Source organism: Pimephales promelas, chromosome 21, assembly GCF_988280905.1.
Source record: "Pimephales promelas chromosome 21, fPimPro1.hap1.1, whole genome shotgun sequence".
In the NCBI taxonomy this organism is placed as follows: domain Eukaryota; kingdom Metazoa; phylum Chordata; class Actinopteri; order Cypriniformes; family Leuciscidae; genus Pimephales; species Pimephales promelas.
Genome location: NC_142789.1, coordinates 1,988,056 through 2,011,697, shown reverse-complemented (window position 1 = coordinate 2,011,697; position 23,642 = coordinate 1,988,056). Strand labels below are relative to the sequence as shown.

The 23,642-nt window shown below is 38.6% G+C and overlaps 1 protein-coding gene across 5 annotated transcripts in view; it reads right to left on the bottom strand.

The window, feature by feature from the left end:
* The window catches only part of acap3b (ArfGAP with coiled-coil, ankyrin repeat and PH domains 3b), a 96,367-nt gene that overhangs the window by 51,808 nt on the left and 20,917 nt on the right, over positions 1–23,642 (bottom strand). For all 5 annotated transcript variants that reach the window (XM_089124872.1, XM_089124870.1, XM_089124873.1 and 2 more), the window contains exon 2: positions 3,031–3,088. In XM_089124872.1, coding sequence (XP_088980998.1) covers positions 3,031–3,088 — 58 coding nt within the window. The remainder of the gene's footprint in view (positions 1–3,030; positions 3,089–23,642) is intronic.

Below are 23,642 nucleotides of genomic sequence, written 5' to 3'. Positions count from 1 at the left end.
CCACTGGAGGTGATCATGAGCGAGAGCAGAATGAATGGGAGTCTATGGGACTAAACGGCTAAATGTGTCTTTCACCGACTTGTCGTTAAATCAACATAGATTTTATTGCTGATTCCGCAAGTTCAATATAGATTATAGGCCAAAAGTCGAATGAACGAGTACTTATGTCCTTTTGATGTCTTACAGGTTAGGCCGTTGTTGGCCAGAACACGCTAGCATTCTGCTATTGTGTGACGTCATCACCGTTTTGAACGGATTTTTAGAACAGATAAGTGAACTTAAAAATGCCATTTTCAGCTGAGTGTATTATCTTAGAATGCAACTTTCAAATTACTTGACAAAAAATTACATCCTGAGAAAAGTTGATTTCTAGGGGTGAAACCCCATTGACTCCCATTCATTCTGCACTCGACCGCGAGCGCCCCCGCATGGACAGAGACGTGTTACTGCAGCCAGTCAAGAAACCGGAAGTAAGCAGCCAGTGCCAATTCTCTTCAATTAGACATTCTCTGCCTAAACCTACCCGTCACTGGGGTTAATGGCATTTATGAGTCTTCCCCTGCCATCCTAGGAAAAAAACATCGCTCCCCAGATGTAGATCTATATTTCGCTGAATCACTCGGACTTGTATGTTTGGTTATAAAACGTAGTTTGTAGATCAGACAGAGTCATCTGCGATGCTTCCTCTTAAAATGTTGTGCAATGTATGGCCGATACGCTGTCTAATGTGCACACAACAGCAGCTAAATGCTAACCCAGACAGTCGTGTAGAGGCAGGAGAACAGCGATACGACAACTCTGAAAATAGTGTAGTGTGTTCACGGCATTAGCATGCCAAGTCTCACAGTGATCGTTAGAACGCTAAGATGCTTTGAGAGTAGGTTCAGTTATCAAAACAACACTTTTGTAATAGGCTAAATGAAAGGCCTTCATATACTGTATATAAAAAAAAATGCTATTTTATATAGTCAATAAAATGTTATTTAGCCTGTTTATTTGTTGAATATTTGGGGCTGTGTGATCTTGCATTTAGTTTAGTTAGTGTATGTACACACACACACAGACTAGCCTCTTTGGTCTAGTTTTTATTTGAGTAGGCTAACACACTTGCACATTTGTGCTAATTCAAAATCTGGGGCTTTTCATATTGCAAAAAACTTGCAATAATAAGCAGACGTTGCCCTTGTAGGCAGATTTGGGAGCTTCTAATAATACCCCGAAGCAGCTGAGAGCTACAAAACTGCAGTTCCTGATGCTTATGTTCAGCATCCCAATCTCCATTAATCCTGTATGGCGTACGAGCTGGGATTTAGCTCTGCGCACATTTGTTGTGCTGTTTTATCCATGCACTAATGCGCTAGTCCTTAGTTAGCCAGGCCTCAAACCAACATCTCAATTAAATAAGGGAAAGACGCACTCTAAAAATGCTGGGTTGTTTTAACCCAACTTTGGGTCAAATATGGACAAAATTTTTTGTTAAAAATTAACCCAATGGCTGGGTTTTTCCATATTTGACCCAAAGTTGGGTTAAAACAACCCAGCATTTTTAGAGTGTACTATGGTTTTACTGTAAAAAATCATTTAAACCATACACTCTAAAAATGCTGGGTTGTTTTAACCCAACTTTGGGTCAAATATGGACAAAATTTTTTGTTAAAAATTAACCCAATGGCTGGGTTTTTCCATATTTGACCCAAAGTTGGGTTAAAACAACCCAGCATTTTTAGAGTGTACTATGGTTTTACTGTAAAAAATCATTTAAACCATACACTCTAAAAATGCTGGGTTGTTTTAACCCAACTTTGGGTCAAATATGGACAAAATGTTTTGTTAAAAATTAACCCAATGGCTGGGTTTTTCCATATTTGACCCAAAGTTGGGTTAAAACAACCCAGCATTTTTAGAGTGTACTATGGTTTTACTGTAAAAAATCATTTAAACCATACACTCTAAAAATGCTGGGTTGTTTTAACCCAACTTTGGGTCAAATATGGACAAAATGTTTTGTTAAAAATTAACCCAATGGCTGGGTTTTTCCATATTTGACCCAAAGTTGGGTTAAAACAACCCAGCATTTTTAGAGTGTACTATGGTTTTACTGTAAAAAATCATTTAAACCATACACTCTAAAAATGCTGGGTTGTTTTAACCCAACTTTGGGTCAAATATGGACAAAATTTTTTGTTAAAAATTAACCCAATGGCTGGGTTTTTCCATATTTGACCCAAAGTTGGGTTAAAACAACCCAGCATTTTTAGAGTGTACTATGGTTTTACTGTAAAAAATCATTTAAACCATACACTCTAAAAATGCTGGGTTGTTTTAACCCAACTTTGGGTCAAATATGGACAAAATGTTTTGTTAAAAATTAACCCAATGGCTGGGTTTTTCCATATTTGACCCAAAGTTGGGTTAAAACAACCCAGCATTTTTAGAGTGTACTATGGTTTTACTGTAAAAAATCATTTAAACCATACACTCTAAAAATGCTGGGTTGTTTTAACACAATTTTGAGTCAAATATGGACAAATAAACGTTGGGTTAAAATTTTTCATTTAAAAATGTTTAAATTGAATTTAAAAATGTAACCCAGCCATTGGGTTTGTCCATATTTGACCCAAAGTTGGGTTAAAAAAACAGTATTTTTTCGAGTGTATATATATATATTTAAATCATAGAGTTCAAAAAAGGCTTAAAGAAAAAAAGGCTTAAAAAAGGCTGCCAAATGGTAAAAAATCTCCGAATATCAGATTGTTTCCAACTGTATATCATACATGACGTCCTTAATACAAGGTCCATATGTTGGAGTCTTTCCATTTATACAAAATTAGCCTTCTGGCAAGAAGTGAAGTGGTTTTCTAAATGTAATCCTGACTAATTAATCCATTGCAGTCAATATTGTTAGAGCAACACATTGATCAAACCCCAGTAATTCAATATCCTCGGACATGACCAGGACATGATATTTCTGATAGTTGTTCTTTCATTTCGTTTTCACACCAAGTTATTTCAAATAGATTTTATTCATACCTTATCTAGCTTGGCTTCTATTTCCACAACATCAGTCTCAACTTCATCGATATTCGCCCTGCAAAGACACAAGAAAAACACATTATTCATTAGATGAGACTTATCACAGTCGTTTCTGATTTGTGATATCAAAGAACAGACAAAAGGTTTTTAGGGGATTCACGCTGACATTTTATTTATTTAACAGGGACAATATATACAATATATGTACTGTACTAGATTTAGCTAAAAGCTAATTGTCATCTGCAGTCCCTGGGCAGGTGCCAAAAGCGTACAAAATATTACAATAAAACCATAATAAGCACCTAAATAATACAAATACAAAAATAAACAAACTGTTATTACAAGAATTTTACCATACATTCAATAAAAGCATACTGACCCCATTCAATGTCTCATAGCTCAATGATATAACCTGAACTAAATAGCATGTCATAAAAAGACCTTATTAAAAAGTTGTTTTTCGAAGAAATTGGACTTATCAATTCACATCTTCGCACTCTTTCTCTATGCAGCGAGAATGCTGATTAGGTTAGTACTTTCTGAACATTAGTTTTATAAATGCATGAAGACATATCTAATCACATGCTCACTAAAAGCATCCTAATCCAGTTTAGATTCCAGCTAAAAGCTATTGCTCTTCGTCAGCTCAGCTCACATGGTGAATATTTGAAGAAACTCTGTTGAGTCCCTCCGCACTCATCCTCACACACAGCATGCTCTGTTACTTAGATTTATCACATCAGCAACTCAAGCAGTCCAAGCATGAAACACGTGTGGCTCTGCAAGCAACTTTGCACATATATCCGTGACATCAGAAACACACAAAACCCCAAACAAACATATTTTAAGTATATTTTAATCTAAAAATGTAGGATCTTTGAGGAAGTATAAACAAAACTTTGCTTTACTATTCTACTTTTGCAGAACAAATTTTGATTTGATTGAGTTTACCACAGCCAGCTCTTTTAGAAGGTCAGCTTTCATTGGCCAAGGACCGCCCAGACTGACATGTAAAGCAACCAATCACAGGGCGTGAAAATGTAAAGGACAATAGAGAACCTAAGCCCCTCCCCTTCCCTTCTGGTCGACCAAGGGTCTTTATTACGGAAAAACATTGAATGGTAGTCAATGGCGAGAGACGACAAATTGTGGCCTGAATTACACATATGATGTTTGTCAATTTAAAAGATACATTTTAAAGTCAAGAAAGTTACAATTTGATATAAAACCGTTGAGGTATAAGACTGTGAAAATACTTAAAGACTACAAACCCCAAAGGCGCACATTTTCTCTCAATGAATGAAGCTAACTTAACTGAAGCTAACGTCTGTCATTGTTTCAATAGTCTAACATTATAATCGTAACATTACGCCGAGTGTTTTGTACCAGACTGCACACACACGAGCAGCAGATCTCGCTCGTTGTTTCGCTTCTTGGGAGATGTAGTTCATTCGAAACACATTTTCGGGCAGACTCATCACGGAGACTCACTAGTAGCCTAGACTTGTTGTTTAACGACTGCGCTCTGTTACTGGTAGGTGTGGTCTCCTAGGGCAGCGAAGCAAGTGCATTCTGGGAGTTGTAGTCTTTCATCCACATTAGCCAAAAATACATTTTCTGGCTTTTCTCAGTCTAGAAAGCTCGAAATTCAAAAATAATTTCACGTGACTTCTACAGAAATGACCCATTTTAAATACACATTCATCTTTCCTGAGGTGAAGTATCCTTTTAACGGCAGAATTTGTAGTTTAAAAAAAAACTACACTACCCATGATATTGTATGGAAAATTCCACCAATCAGAGAGTCGAAAAAACAAAACAAAATGCAAATGGTAAATAATTTGAACATCTTAACACCACTTTCAACCAAATCATAGTAAAGCATGGCGTGTCACGGCTTATTGTTTCATTACATATAACAGCCTGAACAAAAACTAAACAAAAACACCCATATGTCTGGATATGCCTCTTCTTAGGAAGATATTGTCACATTGTACTCCTTGGAAACACGGGATGCCAGCCTCTAACCGTTGGCCACAGGAGAGTTTCTGTCCCTAATGCAGCCCGGCAACCATTACCCAAAAAATGAAGGACCAGAGACATAAAGGTCAGTTGTCATGGCAACCGCTAAGTGGGACACAGAGGTCGCAGTGGGGGACTTCTGCTCTGCTTGTGTGAGGTCCTAACAAGACATATTGTCATAGGGTTATGAGCAATCAATACCACACACACACACACACACCAGTCATCTCTGATGCAGTCATTAGCCTGCTGGGACAGAGTGTTGACCAGTTTTAAGTTATTTTAAAGACTTTAAACAGGAAAGGTCAGCTCTAACTGGTTGAGACCAGTCCTGGAATGGACTGACAACTGTGACACAATGCAAATGTTTTGTTTCTACAATTGGGGTCAATGACAGAAGCAGGATCTTATTTTTTTAAATACAATAAAAATTCGACATTTATTTACTCGAAATAAAATATAATACAATAAAATTTTAAAAACTAAAAACTGAAACAAAATGAATAAATATTATATTAAGTTTAACTATATATATTAACTTATTAGGTCCTCGTTTGGTCCTGTATAGTGAGTTCAATATGTCTCAAGTGTTGTGAAGTCGCTTTTACTGAGTGAGTTTGGATTAAAGACAGTTTTCCTGATTTATTCATCTTCGTGAGCTTTTTTTTTTTTTTGCGAATTTCGAACAATTAACAACATTAAAACAATGATACTGATGTAAATTAGGATTAAGATTCACATATATTCAAGCTGAAAAAACAAAACAAAACAAAACGCAAATGGTAAATAATTTGAACATCTGTGACACTTATCAGCCGCTTAACACCACTTTCTACCATACATATCACAGTAAAGCAAGTCACGGCCCTAATAACTTGTTTTACATATTTTCAACTAGATTTTCACAAAGACGCAGAGATATGAGGTTTCTCTCCGGGGAGAGGGAGCGATCGGGACAACAGAGCCAAACTTTAGTGCAGAACAGCTCTTAAAGAAGGTGTGGACGATCACTGACAGCATCTCTTGGACTCATCACTGCTACGCGATTGTGCAATAACTTGTCAAAACAATCCCAATGTGCATTTGTAATGCAGGAACATCCTGGGGCGAGAGAGGTCAGACTTTGTTGTTCAGCCTTAATTTGTAACTAGAGCCCGACCGATATTCGATTTTGAAGGCCGATACCGATACAAATATTTTTTGGGTTTTAAAATCCGATATATCGGCCGATATTTTTTTAATTTTTTATTTCAGAAAGGCGCAACAAAACATTAACAGATTTCCCTAACATTAGTTATTTGTAGTTATTTATGAGTTTTAACCAAAATAATATGATAATGCATTTTAAAAAGAAACTTTCTAAAAGTTTCTTTTATTGTCACAACCGAACAGACTGATGATAGTGGCATTAGCTAGCTTTATGGTTAGCTAATCTATGATGAACCATAATTTAGCAATGGATTACGTCATACTGCAAATTCTAAAACATACATTTTCAATTTAACTGGCCAAGGAAACGTCCGCCGGCCACAAATTTTGTCATGCTTATTTGAGTTAAGAGAACTGATGGGGATGTTCTTTTAATTGTTATTCAAGCAATGTATGTATCGTGACCAACTCAACGAGTGTTGCCAACAGGAACGGTGTAGAGTGCCCTCTGGTGGACCAACTAAACAACACTCATGACATGGTTCAAGCATGTTTCGTCCGCTTTTAATTTATTTTTATAAATATTCATTTATCGGCCATTATAACTGCCGATACCGATAGTTTGGAAAATGCCTAATATCGGCCGATAATATCGGCCTGCCGATATATCGGTCTGGCTCTACTTGTAACCAGACGCATGATGACGGGACGGCATGTCACCTGTGATGAGCCGTTAGGATTCCACATTCCCGGGATCTATTGTTAGAGGATCCTGGATCCGGAGCAGAACAGCTGCTGGTCCGTCAGGTTCCCCAGTATGTGGGCTTTTCCAGCGAGTTTAGGCACTGACTGTAAAACACACCATATCTGTGGCCAGCATCAACCACTGGAGTAAATGTGTTGACTACCTTAAGATTATCAAGTGACGAGAACACTTTTGCGTGCGCAAAAAAATACACAAAAATAACGAATAAAAATGTAAATATCAGCATTATAAAATTAAGTAAAACCTACTCAACTCTCTGTTCAACTATTCTTTATTCAACTATTCATTTCCTTTTCTGTGGGCCTCGCGTGAGTTCACGTCGTGTAACAACGCAGCGCTTCTGGGTTGTATATCACACACACAGTGGTGGAATGTAACGAAGTACAAATACTTTGTTACTTTACTTAAGTTTATTTTTCACGTATCTTTACTTAAGTAGAATAAATAGTGCATACTTTACTTTTACTTCCGTTACATTTTGCAGCAATTATTCTACTTTCTACTCCACTACATTTCTACAACTTCTGTTATATTTTCATTACATTTTCTGATCAGTTTTTCCCTGCCAAACCGTAATCTGACCGTCCGTTCGTTGCACGTTTGTCTCACCAGTGACGTTTGGTTGCCATAGATACATCAACTAAATGCGTCTCGCACGCAGTGTGTTAAAAGTGCAATTTATACACGAAAAAGTGTTTTTACGTGCATAGGAAACACACTGTGTGTAATATACGTTTGGTTAGGATTATGGCAAGCCAAGAGGTTCAGAATTACACCATAAATTAATTGTGTTTACTGCCAAAATATGGTAAGGATAAGCATGTTTTATATTGCCTAATTACAAGTTTGTTTTAGAAAATTTCAATTTTTTTCCATCATTATTGAACATCATTATAGGAGTATTAGGTTAATTCAATGTTTTATTAATCATTAGAAAATAGTCATTAAGAGAATCAATTGTTATGCAAGTACTTTTACTTTTAATACTTAACGTACATTTAAAATCAGGTACTTTTTTACTTTTTACTTAAGTATGGTTGTCATTGTGTCATTGTGTTGTCTACTTTTACTAAAGGAAATATTAATCTGGTTATCTTACACAGGAAATATAATCTGGTTGTACTTTTACTTAAGTACTGAGATTCAGTACTACCTCGACCACTACACACGTGACCAGCGTCAGCCAATAGTGAGCCTGCGTTCTGAGGCCCACAGAGAAGGAAATGAATAGTTGAATAAATAATAATTGAACAAAGTTAAGTAGGTTTTACTTAATTTTATAATGCTGATATTTACACTAATTTCTACAAGCTTAAATTGAGTGCTAATACAGAATGTACTTTTTTAAATTCTTTTTCTGAGATAACTTATTCAGGTAGAAATTACGTTTGTTTTTTATGAACTATTTACTTCATAGAATATTTTTTAAATAACATATGAGCCTATTACATAGTTTTTTTTTTTTTAAATAATATGTACGATTTCAAGTCACAAATATGCTCTCACTGTTTCATTTTTATTTATTTATTTAATATGGTCATAACAATAACACTGGAGGAACCAGATGCATTGTTTAAAGTGTAATAGCACATGTGCTAATTTTCAACACCTGTCCATAGGGGCTTTTAGTACAGATAAAAACACATTATTAAACACAGGCCCATGTGCGTGTCCTGAATCCTTATCTATTTTTAATGTCGAGTCCACTAGATCACTGAGACACTAACTCAACTGAGATGAGGGATAGATGGATGCCTAGAGTAGACTACAGCTGTGTTTGCATGCATGTGTCTGTTGACTTAAGCACTATCTAGGGTGTCAGATTGTCCCGTTCACTCGAGCGAGTGGACACTGATGTGATGGTGCAGATGGGGGAGGGTCTCACGTGTCTCATCTTGAGCTCGGCCGCGCAGCCTCCCACCCTTCTAGAAGCTATTCTTAGCGCCGCGCGCGCAGGCATGGATATGTGCGCGCATGTGTGTCTGCATCACATGAATCTCTCAGCCTGACATCTCACATCAGCCCTGAGGTGAGACGCGGAGGCCTGGAGGATTCCTCATCAAAAGAGCACTGGACAATCAACACACATCATATCTTTCAGCCTCAGGGAACTATGATTTAAAGATGAAATATAACAAACAAGCTTTCATAACATTGTAACACTCAATGTGCAGACGGGTTCAAATCAGCACAACGTTTTAAAGACACCATGAAATCACCCAAGAAGTGACCCATCTTACTTTTTTTTTTTAAGTTAGTCATTTTTTAAAATATTTTCTTAAGGGCTGTCATTAATCGCGATTAATCGCATCCAAAATAAAAGTTTGTGTTTACATAATATATGTGGGTGCGCTGTGTATAATCATTTTATATATATAAATACACACACATGCATTTAAGAAATATTTTCATGTATATACTGTATATCAATTTATATATAATTTATATTATATATAAATATTTTATATATAAATAATATTTTTTTCTTAAATATACATGCATGTGTGTGTATTTATATAAATAATTATACACAGTGCACCCACATATATTATGTAAAGTTACACAAACTTTTATTTTGGATGCGATTAATCGCGATTAATCATTTGACAGCCCTAATAAATATAAATATTTTATATATAAATAATATTTTTTTCTTAAATATGCATGCATGTGTGTATTTGCACATAAATAATTATACACAATGCACACACATATATTATGTAAACACAAACTTTTATTTTGGATGCGATTAATCGCGATTAATCGTTTGACAGCCCTAATAAATATCAATATTTTATATATAAATAATATTTTTTTCTTAAATATACATGCATGTGTGTGTATTTATATAAATAACTATACACAGTGCACCCACATATATTATGTAAAGTTACACAAACTTTTATTTTGGATGCGATTAATTGCGATTAATCGTTTGACAGCCCTAGTAAATATAAATATTTTATATATAAATAATATTTTTTTCTTAAATATGCATGCATGTGTGTATTTATATATAAATAATTATACACAATGCACACACATACTGTATATTATGTAAACACAAACTTTTATTTTGGATGCGATTAATCGCGATTAATCGTTTGACAGCCCTATTAAATATAAATATTTTATATATAAATAATATTTTTTTCTTAAATATGCATGCATGTGTGTATTTATATATAAATAATTATACACAATGCACACTCATACTGTATATTATGTAAACACAAACTTTTATTTTGGATGCGATTAATCGCGATTAATCGTTTGACAGCCCTAGTTTTCTTATATTCCAATATAATATGCAGATTGATTTACTTGAAAAGTGTAACACTAGTTCTGTAGGCATCACACGGGCTGCATTTATTTGATCAGAAATACAGTACAACAGTATTATTGTGAAATATTATTACAATTTAAATGAACTGGTTTCTGTTGTAATATATTTTAAAATGTAATTTATTTCTGTGATTACATTCTGTGATTCTTCTCTGAAGAAATTAACACTTTTATTTAGCAAAGGCACGTTAACTTGATCAAAAAAGACAGTAAAGACATGCATTTATAAGACATTCTTTCTATTTATCAAAGAATTAATTTTTTTTACAGTTTCCACAAAAATATTAACCAGCACAACTGTGATTAATATATATAATAACCAGAAAAGTTTCTACAGTGAATTATAATAATTTCTAAAGGATCATGCGAGTAAAGACGCTTTGATCACATTACATTTTAAAATCTATTCAAATAGAAAACAGTGCTTTTAAATTGTAAAAATATTTCACAATATTAATGTTTTAACTGTATTTTGATCAAATAAATGCAGCCTTGGTGAACATATGCAAAATCTTAATATTATACACACATACATATATTTTGACCTGCCCTGAATGATTTGAATTACACTGGTGAGTGTTTTAAATTAAATGTATTTAGGTGTTTAGGTAATTAATAAATTAATATTAATAATGCGGTATAATACCAATTATTATTATTATATCAAAATTGAAATATATAAACAGTAAAAACGGTGGCACATGTACTTCTGGTTATAACATTTTCCTTGTTTACGGACATGTCAAATCCTATAAAATAAAAACAATAAAAAGTGTGGGTCTCATCCTTTCTAGTGAAGATGATGTCCTGTAGTTTCATTGCTGGAATTTCCTCGCTCGACCGTAAACATCCTCGATTTCACAGACTGTTAAACCGATGCGGCAGAGTTTGTGGGTTTAATGATTTGCTGAGAGAGAAACCGTAAACTTTATGTACTCCATTAGATGGCCAAGATAAGCAATTTTGCGGAGAAAAAATACATTTTTTTATGATAATAATAAGACTAAATGGCATTTTAGTCATCTCATTGCTTGTTTGTCCGACATTAACCACCTTCAATCTGTTTTACTCCGATGAAATCCGAGAGAGTGCTTCGTCTTCTCTCAGTTTGAATGATCCTGATTCTCAGTGTAAAAACACAAGCTCACTGTGAGCAACATCCATCTCTCGGAGAGTGAAACGGACGGACAGCTGCAATGCAGCTATAGCTCTTCTATATATGAAGGGGAATTATAAAGACACCTGCGAGTCTACTAAAATGCCATGCTGTCTTAGTCCTAGCGCGGCGGAGCGCATTCCCTGAGCCGTTTCCGCTCACAAAGCCTGGACTGTCAGCAAACAAACTCAATAGGCCAACACAGGGGCTGTTTTCATCCGCTGAATGACTAGGGCCTTCAGGGTCCATAGCAAACGGATCACTGAATATCAATCTGTGTCCACATGTGTCCGCTATCTACAGGCTTTACTTTATTAGCAACCAAAACAACAACTGTGAGGCGCTTTATCTGGGGAAACTGAAAGAACAGAGGAGACGTTTTTCGACAAGACAAATTAGTTTGGTTTCACAACAAGAGGGAAGACGGGTTGGTTCGGGAGCACAACGCCTTCAGCAAAATGGAGGACGATGCATGCGTTCACATTCTTAACATTTGCTCTTGACGTTACCAACATATTTTGCCACAATTTGAGGCACAGAACATAAGCAAGCTCTTTAAGGTGAATAAGTATTTAAATGGCAATGTATGTAATATATGACCAGTTATACATTTTTAGTGACATGTATGTTTTGAAAAGCCTTTTCACAGAAGTTTACACGACAATGATGTCCTAACAGTTGTGTTTTAGGCTGTTTACGCGGAAACGATCTGAAGAAAAAACGCAAAAGTAGCGTTGCGTTGTCACTTTCTATTCTGTGTTTAGACGAGCGTTATGGGTGGGAAATCCGCGTGCATATGGTGACGCAAAAGTGTGTGATGTAGTATGACTCCAGGCGGCTAGGTGGCGATGTGAAGACTTCACTGTCTAGCAGACTTTTGCGGTTTTACCCTTTACACGAGAACACGACGATGGAGCGTTTTTAAGATTTCCACTCTGGAGGGTAGTTTCACTTTTTTGCGTTTTTAAGCCCCCAAAACACTGTCACCGTGTAAACGAAAGGCATATCCGATAAAATATTTTTACGTTTTCTTACCCACGAGCATCGTCATGTAAATAGGGCCTTAGAAAGTTTCGCGTGCAGACGGCAACTTTGTCAAAACGATCCTCGTTCACGCAAATCCGCGAAAACGATTAGAAAACACTGTATTCTGCTGCCAGGCCAGTAGTTGGCGATGTAACTTTGTAAGAAACACTACACGCCTATAGACTGAAGTAGGGCTGAACGATTAATTGCATTTGCGATAAAATCGCGATATGATGAAACGCGATTTTGTAATCGCAAGAGCTGCGATTACACTCGGTCACGTGACACGCGAGAGAAAAGCAGTCTGCAAGATAAAGCGTCAACTTGCCACGCTACGCGGTCTGGCGTCCAGAAAAGAACAGTTTATTGTGTTATTTATTCTCTCCTCTCCTCAACAATCCTGGATCGATTCAGAGAATTTCAGAATCGAGTCTGAGCTTAGTTTTTAAACACAGATGCGTGATGACGCTGCGCGTGCTTTAGAAACGAACCGTGTTCTGAATCTGCTTGCTTCTATTTTCTCGCTCTCTCTCTTCCTCACTCACACACACGACACCGCTCGAACCTTCCAAAACATAGTAACGTTATTTCATAAAGTTCGGGAATGAACCAAAGTACAAGGACATTCGCGGGCTTCATTGAACAGGTTTTGCCGCTTTGCTTGATGTTATAACGTTTACACTTGCAGTGCGCGTTCTCTCCCGCGGGAATTTTCTTAACAAATGCTTCACAGAGGCATTATGTATTTTGGAATGCAGTTTGGCTTATATTAAAACCATGAAAATCACTGAGAAGGCTGCTTTCATTTTAAAATACTAACGCGTGCTTTGTGAAGAGCGCTCGTGCATGCGGCCGTGAGCGACTCATTGGTTAAATGTACTTGCATGTCAAAATGCTTTTATGACGCGAAATTGATGTAAACACGGTCAGTTATATCTTAAACCAACAGGACAAACCACATTTACAATTTCAAAAGAGATATATGCATTAGTGTGAATGCAGCTTATCGTATCTAAACTGAGGGGAAATCACTCCAGCTCTTGAATGAAAAACATTCAGACAGCCTACTTTTAAATACTGAGACCACTCTTTGTTTATTGCTTGTAATGTTTTTTTTGTTTCTCTTTATTTACTAGCTTTTATATTTTGAAGCTATATTATTTTATATAGCCTATTTAAAATTCTTAACATGTAATTGGTTTAATTAAATGTTTTTTTTTTATATTTATTTTTTAAAGTATGTGTTTTTACACATGTAATTAAATACATATTTTAAGAGTTATTAAGATTAATTAATAAGAAAAAAAGTAGATTGGACCATGAGCTATCTAAAGATTCCCATCCCTACTGTACAATGATTTATTGCTTGTCTTTGTTGACTAATACAGATGGTAAATAACTTTTTTTTAAATCGCATATTAAATCGCAATCGCAATATTGGTTAAAAAAATCGCAATTAGATTATTTTCCAAAATCGTTCAGCCCTAGACTGAAGCACTGTATACACTCAATTTGCATGACGTCACCATTTTCACAAAATTTTTGATTTTGTAGTTTACACACAAATATGCAAAAAAGATGCCGCACTATGCATAAACAGTTTATTTTGCACAGTTTTGTTTTTTTTATTTAGTTTACACACAGACAACGGTATTATTGTTTTCAAAAACGGTATTAACCATTTTCAAAAGTTTGTGTTTTCAGACCCCCAAAATGTCTATAAGGCATTTTAAATGTATAACGCTTTTTATAATGCTTGATTCTGATTGGTCAGTCGCAAGTTCGCAATATACCGAAGGTCAAATATTTCCTTATAATGACCGTCTTCAATAGCAATGCTGGGTATTTGAGGTCGGCGCCTCTTTCGTGTCTCTCATATCACTTTCTCCTGTTTAAATCAAATACAGCTCATGCCATTTTGAGTTTCAGTTATCAACTGTATTTACTGTAAAATTAAACTAGAGGACTTCAGTATTGATATTACAGCTTCAGTAATATTGTGGAAAATCTTCAGCTCTTTGCTAGAATGGTTGTTTTGTACAATGTAAGATAATAAACAGGTACGATTTCTCCTCAAATCAATTTTTCATGTTCATGTTATTATTAATATGGTGAAAATCTGTGTGATAAGTGATACGAATGTACATTATCCCCTAACATGTTTGTCTTATTTGAACTTGTCCATTCATCTACCTGTAGGCTTTTTACTAGACTGCTTTTCTTCATGAAAGCTTTGCTTTAAAGGGTTAAGGCCCTTGCACACCAAAAATTCGCGTCCTAAATTTTTGCACGTTAAAAATTTTCTTGCACACTGCCTCCGAAACTTTCGTCCGTCATAAAAAAAAAATCGAATCGGGTTCAATTTTCTGTGTTTTTCGCATCCATAGCAAGCAGTTTGAAAGGTGTTTCGACAATTCAGAGCCACCGAATCACGAATACGAAAAAACGCATACGGAAATTTCGGACTCAGTGTGCAATGGCCTTTCGGTGTTTTACACTTAAAGGAGAACTCTGGCGCAAAATGAACCTTTGGTCTAATAACACATCGGTACATAGTCAACCGTTCTCTGAGATTTGTTTTCATGGTAATCGAATGTAAAGAGTTTTATCTCTAAAAACTGTTTAGCGTATAATGCTAGTAATGGGGGCATTGACTAAGTAAAAAGAAATCACTAGTTTATACCACTAACAAGGCTCAAAATAGCCCCACACTAACGCAGTAACATAATGAGGCTCCATACATGCAAAACGAAGCATTGAGAACTTCGTAAGTGAACAGACCGTTTAATAAGAAGATACTTTATGAAGACAGTTCACTGGAGCCATCTTTGGAAAACAGACTCGATAAGTTGAAACCGCTCAAAATCGCAAAATCGAAAGTCAAAATCGCTTCAAAAGATGCTGGTTTATTGTAGTTTTTGTCCGACTCCATTGACTTGACTTGGATAAAAACTACGATAAAACCTGGTAAACCTAAAACTCTCGGGACAGCAGCATTTGTCCAAATTTTAATCTTAAGCGTTGAATTTCATTAGAAACGATCTTAAAACAGGGCTTTAAGTGTAAAATACCAAACTAACCCGTTAAATGATCTAATAAAATCAATATTTTGTGTCTAAATATCTTCTTATGTGACAAGCAGCCATGCAATAACGAGATAATCGCAAAATAAACCCCTTAAAGGAGTAGTTCACTTTTAAAAAAACTTTTTCTGATAATTTACTAATAATTTAGGATTTTGATGAACGAGTTCGAACAGGAGAGTCACGAACGCTCATCACAGAACAGAGCAAGCTGACCATTTGTGCTTATAAAACTTAAACTTTTTTATTTATTTTTGTAATGAGCGATCGTTCCGCTTGATAAGACCCTTATTCATCGTCTGGTGTCGTTTAAAGCCCTTTGAAGCTGCACTGAAACTCTCATTTGGACCTTGAACCGTTTGGTTCCCATTGAAGTCCATTATATGGAGAAAATATATTTCTTTTCGACTGAAGAAAGAATGACATGGACATGGGGGTGAGTAAATTATCAGCAAAAGTTTTTTTAAAACTGAACTACTCCTTTAAGGGTTACACCAGACCCCTCCGCGCTGCGTCCTCAAAGTTTGCGATAACAACCGGCTGGATGTTCATTATCCCTTGCGTATATAGGGTTAGTGAGCCAAAATGCCTTGATGCGTCACATTGTGTGTGAGATCAAGGAATCTGCGGGTGGCCAAGTAAACTTCCACACACACTGGAGTTTGTTAGATCACCCTGGCATTACGCCGCCTTCTAAATCAGAGAGCGGTGCTGAGAGATAATGACAAGGAGCTCACCCTGTAAACCCACAGAGAGCGTGAGAGCCTCCCAGATCCTACGTCAACATATTAACTCTAACACTGAGGTATGACCCCGTTTATCACCCCTTTCTCTGGTCACACTGGGAGAAGCACGTTTGTTAATGGTGTTATAATGACTTTCAGATGGCGTAGAGGAAGAGTCGGCCGTCGCACTGGAGGACAGGATCAGATGCCGCCCATCAGCTGTGCAGCATCTGTTAGCGAGGGAGTGTAGCCGTCGTGTTTAATGGACTGAGCCGTTCCCCAATTCCCAAGTCTTGGAACATGGGAAAACGGGCCACAGGAGTTGGAGAGAATCCAGAGTTGAGAAGAAACGACAGTTGCCAGATGTTCCCATCTGTCTTGAGCGATATCTTCTGTAGACTAAGGTTCATGAGGGTGTCTCTTGTGCGAAGTATCACCCTCGTATCCAAACGTCTGAACAGATGAGAAGGCGACCGAACCCGAAGGTGTTTTACCTAATAGTTCCCTCAGGAGTGGGACTGATTACTTAAGCGACAGTTCAGAGAAAAACCAACCCAAGTGCAAAGACCTCATTTGTGGTGAGAGAGAAACAAGTACTAAAAGTGTTGGCCAGGCGAGGTTTACTTTGGCCCTCGATCTTTCCTCTGCAAATAGCACCTTTTCCCTAAGTTCGCTAAAGACGTACGCCAAGTATTAGGCAACACTACGGGACTACATGTGCACAGAATACATTATCTGTTCTGAAGTAAAAACACAAGCTTTCTTGTTTATACAGCACTACATTTGTGCTGTTTAATGATCCTCGTGAATGTTCATTACATCAGCGTGTCACTGCCCATGCTGTGTACAGAGTATGTGTTGAACAAATAAGCATCAGGTTAGTTCGGTCTGTCAAAACACATTTTACCTCATAAAATCAATTTAAGTTAAATCATGTTGCAACACCAAGATACAGTCTTTACGCACAACATGTGTCGACCAGAATTGGGTCGGTGTCCAAGATAAAGAAAAGGAGATATCTTTTTAAAACTTTTTTTTTTTAGAAATGTTATTTTTGCATTCATTTTGGTTTCGAAAAACGTGTGTTTGATTAAATCTCACTGTGTAACTACCAAGTAAAAAGTAATAAGATTTTCCTTACACTTTGAATGCATGCGTGTACACATCTTAATCATTATTCCCTGAAAACGAGTCTTCACCATGTTCACCACAAACCTTGTCTTGTTATAAAATGTACAAATTATGATAAGATTTCCATTTCTTTTCTGCAAATTGGTTGCACCACGTGACTTTGATATGGCTGACAAGCTTTGTCAAATATTAATAAACATTATGCGGCAAACTACTTATGGTTTTTATGAGATAACATCATTTGCCTTAAAGGGATAGTTCACTTTGAATTTTTTTTTTAATATGTTTTATCTTACCTCAAGGGCATCCAAGTTGTAGGTGTCTTTGTTTCCACAGTATTTTCAATTTTGATATTTTTAGGTCAAACCGTTCGTGTGTGTCAGTCATATAATGGAGGTAAAACGATATAAATACTGTTGGTTTTCTCACACAAACCGCTCGTTTCGTGTACTTACATTTACGAGTCATTAAATCATGTTTAATTTGGACTTCTCTGTGCATGCTCTTTGAGGTGGTGACCATAGACCTCCATTATATGACTGATAGACAAGAACGGTTTGACCTAAAAATATCAAAATTTAAAATACTGTGGAAACAAAGACTCCTACATCTTGGATGCCCTTGAGGTAAGCTAAAACATACCAAAAATTAATTTCAAAGTCAACTATCCCTTTAACCAACATGGTACGTATAACCTTGGCCATCCAGTGAGGAATTGCAGCGTTGAATATCGACTCATCCGCTAATAGAGTCTTTCACAGCCTCATCTGCAGGGCGAATAATCAAGCGTCTCCCGTAACGGCTACTGCCTTACATGGCAATCGCTTTTTAAGAGCTTGTTGAGAAATTGTGTTTTTACTGGCTTGTTTTAACAACCATAGTCTGGGACTAAGTGAGATCAAACTAAAAACCAGGCATGTTTTCTACCACCGAAAACATTAACGTGTCATATCATATCTGGTGGAACCCCAACTTTGGTAGAAGCTCTCTAGCCACTTTAAACCCAATATGCAATCTTATTTTCAATTGCTTGCTTTAGGTCTGCTGATGTGGAGAACCACAAACCAATAATTACACCTGATCATAAGTCATAAATGTACTTTCGATGCAATTTACGGTGCTTAACAATATGCATGGCAGCTCAACATGCTGACAGAAAATGCATTGACGTCTAAGCGTTCTCAGGCCCACCCATGCAGCATGTTCACCAGCCAGACGATTCAAACTCCTGTCAGAACGACTGTGGTTTGATTTCTCTCCAGAAACCTCAAATATTTCAGAGAGGGAGACTAAAAAACACCTTCTGCCTAAAGCAATCCAGTAGCCCACGGTCATCAACCGCAACTTTAAAATGACCAAAGGACACATTGGGAATCATTCATGAAACACGAGCAGGACAAATTTTTGTGTAAATCGTGTGTAAAGTGATTCCGGCGTTTCATTAAAATGTTTGTATTGTTTGAAATCTACACTTGCTCCCAGCCACGCGTACAGTCAGTTTAACACCCGAACGTTTTGCTCATTAATAACTAAAGCTGCATTTTAATTCACCTTAATCAAGTACATATTTATACAGCATTTTGAAAAAATATTACATATAGCAATTATGTACGAGCGAGTGGGACGAGTGAGGGCCGCGGGAGAACGGCTTGAGTCATGTTTACTGTGGCGGGCGGGACGAGTGAGGGCCGCGGGAGAACGGCGCGAGTCATGTTTACTGTGGCGGGCGGGACGAGTGAGGGCCGCGGGAGAACGGCGCGAGTCATGTTTACTGTGGCGAGCGGGACGAGTGAGGGCCGCGGGAGAACGGCTTGAGTCATGTTTACTGTGGCGGGCGGGACGAGTGAGGGCCGCGGGAGAACGGCGCGAGTCATGTTTACTGTGGCGGGCGGGACGAGTGAGGGCCGCGGGAGAACGGCGCGAGTCATGTTTACTGTGGCGAGCGGGACGAGTGAGGGCCGCGGGAGAACGGCGCGAGTCATGTTTACTGTGGCGAGCGGGACGAGTGAGGGCCGCGGGAGAACGGCGCGAGTCATGTTTACTGTGGCGATCGGGACGAGTGAGGGCCGCGGGAGAACGGCGCGAGTCTTGTTTACTGTGGCGAGCGGGACGAGTGAGGGCCGCGGGAGAACGGCGCGAGTCATGTTTACTGTGGCGGGCGGGACGAGTGAGGGCCGCGGGAGAACGGCGCGAGTCATGTTTACTGTGGCGAGCGGGACGAGTGAGGGCCGCGGGAGAACGGCTTGAGTCATGTTTACTGTGGCGAGCGGGACGAGTGAGGGGCCGCGGGAGAACGGCGCGAGTCATGTTTACTGTGGCGAGCGGGACGAGTGAGGGCCGCGGGAGAACGGCGCGAGTCATGTTTACTGTGGCGAGCGGGACGAGTGAGGGCCGCGGGAGAACGGCGCGAGTCATGTTTACTGTGGCGAGCGGGACGAGTGAGGGCCGCGGGAGAACGGCGCGAGTCATGTTTACTGTGGCGAGCGGGACGAGTGAGGGCCGCGGGAGAACGGCTTGAGTCATGTTTACTGTGGCGAGCGGGACGAGTGAGGGGCCGCGGGAGAACGGCGCGAGTCATGTTTACTGTGACTCACCTGTGAGACGCACCGGTCTCGTATCTCTCACGGAGGAGCGGGGATTTTCTTAGCAATGTTAAAACGCACATCAACCGATCACTTGTTTAGCGTTCATGTAAACACTACATTCAGATTCACCAATCGGAATGAATTCAGTTAGATTGAAACAAAAGCTGTGCATGTAAACAATGAATGGCGACTGCAGAAAGCAAAAGCTGAATCTTGGACATGTGCGGGAAAAAGAGGACGGTAACCCCTACTACTCAGCTTTCTCCACAGAACAAGAGCCTGCTAGCTTAGCTTCCAAAACAAGATGGCCGACACTATGTGTTCATTCTGTGAGTGAGATCGCCCTCTATGGGCGGGTTGAAGACATGCGGGACAGACCCGACTACTGACGATTGACGATTATTGCATTTCCCAGACAAAAAATACATAATTCTCTCGTCTCAGGGGGATATGAGGGTGGAAAGTACGGTAATTCGAAAATACTACAGGTTTTCTACTAATACAAAACTTAATGCTAAATATCCCTTTAATTATGAAAACATACAGTTGTACAAATTAACACAGCACATTCCTGCGCCGCAGTCGAGCAGCAGAGATGAGCGTATTACCCAAGCCGTAAAGAATGCGCACATCGAGCGTTAGCTCTTAATCCTGAGAAACAGCGACTGATCTGAGCTTTGGAAGACATATCCTGTCTAAAAAATGAGAAAAGAACCAAACATCAGTTTCAGTCCATTGGCAATAGACGCAGCATTGGATGGCTCTCTGGGGACAGACAGACAACTCACAGGAAGTCCAGAGAGAAGCACTGGCCAGCATGTAACTTTTCTGACTGGACAGTGCCAGAACTCTGGCGGGAGAGACTAATTCTCTTAGCGGGGTGTTGTGTTTGGCACGGGGACCTGGAGCAGACGGATAAGCCTTGACACGTTGCTCCTCGCTGTGAGAGCTGCCCCGAGAGGAAGCAATCTTTAGCACTGTCCAAAACAGCCAAAGAGAGAAAGTGAGAGAAGTAGTGATATAGATGCTGAATGACCAATATGGGGGTTTCAAAGATTTTTAAATCCACTTGAGCAAAGCACTGCAAATGACATTCTCTAATATATTGTATTTAATACTCAGTCAGTATTTTATATTGTATTACTGTTGATGATTAGATCATACAAGTGGTAGTTTATTGTTATTTCAAATAAAATGTTGGGTCACACTTCATATTAGGTGTCTTCAACTATGTACTTAAATCTTGATATATTGATATAAATATTGAGTCGGGATACAGGTGTGGTTAGGGAGAGGTATGGTTGGGTTTAAGGGTGGGTAAGGGGTGTAGGAAACTCAGAAGCGAAGACCAGGAGACTCGGTTGTCTCTTCAGCAGGATTCTTTATTGAGAACACGAGTTGTTGGTAGCAACACTCATCAAGTCTAACTAAGGCAATGATAAATTGTAGTTATATAGATGTGTAGATTTTTAGTGGGCAAATGAAGTATCCAGGTATAGTAACCTGTCCCAGACTCTCAGAGTGTTACCAGTCCTAATCCAATCAGCATAATCATTCAAAGAATGGGACAGTGGCTCCAAGAGCAATTCAAGTTAAAAGGTAAAGAGAACAGGACAGATAGACTTGTAGTCAAGACCGCCTAAACCGAGACCAAAAAACTACCAGAGGGCAAAAACCAGAGGGTATCGAGACCAAGGCAATACCAAGACCAAGACCAAGATCGAGACCAAGACAGACCAAGTCGAGACCAAGATCGAGACCGACCAAGATCGAGACCAAGACAGACCAAGATCGAGACCAAGTCGAGACCAAGATCGAGACCGACCAAGATCAAGACCAAGACAAGACCAAGACCGAGACCAAGACAGACCAAGATCGAGACCAAGATCGAGACCAAGACAAGACCAAGATCGAGACCAAGATCGAGACCAAGTTGAGACCAAGATCGAGACCAACCAAGATCGAGACCAAGACAAGACCAAGATCGAGACCAAGACAGAGACCAAGACAAGACCAAGATCGAGACCAAGACCAAGATCGAGACCAAGATCGAGACCAAGTTGAAATCAAGACCGAGACCAAGACCGAGACCAAGATCGAGACCAAGTTGAGACCAAGACAAGACCAAGATCGAGACCAAGACAAGACCAAGATCGAGACCAAGACCGAGACCAAGACAAGACCAAGATCGAGACCAAGAGCAAGATCGAGACCAAGGCCGAGACCAAGATCGAGACCAAGACCGAGACCAAGATCGAGACCAAGACCGAGACCAAGATCAAAACCAAGACCGAGACCGAGACCAAGTTGAGACCAGAGGGGGAAAAAACTAGACTAGTGTTGTTGAAACTAAGCAATAAAAATGTAAGATTTTGTTTTGCATTGCCTGCCTATCTCTGACAATTTCGAAGTCTCCAAATGAATACATTCTGCAACTTTTAAATACATAATTATATATTTAAAACCAAAATTATAAGCTTAAGTCCAGGATCCGAAAGTTGGTTGTTTTGTCGATGGTTACACACACACACACACACACACACACACCGTTGGCGGTGCGCTCAAAGTCATCTGTCAGTTGTGCAGTTACCCAAAATCTCCTGAATGAAGTTAAAACCCATGATGTAACTGATATGTGTTTTACTAAATATTAAATATTATCAAAAACTGTACATGATATGTGTTTTTAAAATCAAGTGTTCAAAGTGCTCGTTGCCACTGCGATCAGTGGCGCGGATACGGTGTTTTCTTGTGTGGCTCGCGCACACCGCACTAGCTTTACTCGGACGCGCGCTTCAATACGTTGCGGATATCATTGTGGATATTGTAGTACTGCTAAATCTGACCACTATGTCAGTCTGAGACAGCGAGACCAAGACCAAAGACCAAGACCACGTTAAAGTGGTCAAGACCAAGAACGGTCTCGAGACATTGATCACTATGGGCAGGAACCTCTTGCTAAAATCTTTTCTTAACAGAATCATTCCTCTAATGTCATAATCTTTATCTCAAATGCTAAATACAATATACTTCCCTTAGTTTTTTTAATGTGATGTGATTTAACGAACAGATTCAGAATTCAGATTCAGATTCATCCAGAATCGTGCAGCTCTATTTGATACCAAAATGTTTGACTTCTTTTCTCATCTTTTTTTTTTTACCACATTGGAATCAAAACTGGGAATCTGGTGTGATGCTCTTCACATTAAATGTGAACACACATAAAATAAGCGGTCGAGCTGTACGTATAAAATCAACTTTTCCAGTAAAAAAAAAATGCTATAAGAGATGGATTGGGTTCTTATGAGCCAGAGATGAGAACACGTGTTCGTCCTCTTTTCACGAAGGTTTATATAAACTCTGAGGGTGGTCTGTCGTCTCTGGAAGAACACATAAACCTGATATGACAGTGTGTATGTGCATGATTGTGATGCACATGTATGCATGTTCCTCCACAGGGGCAGAACAACAGTGCGTATCGGTCTTTAGGAGCTATAGGGAAAATATGTGTCAAAGTCTGTTTGCGTATTTGGAAATAAAGCCTCAGCACAATTGGTTGGGTTTCAATCCCAGTAAACATGGGAAGCTCTCAGATGGATGGAGTTCAAGGCATGCTCTCAC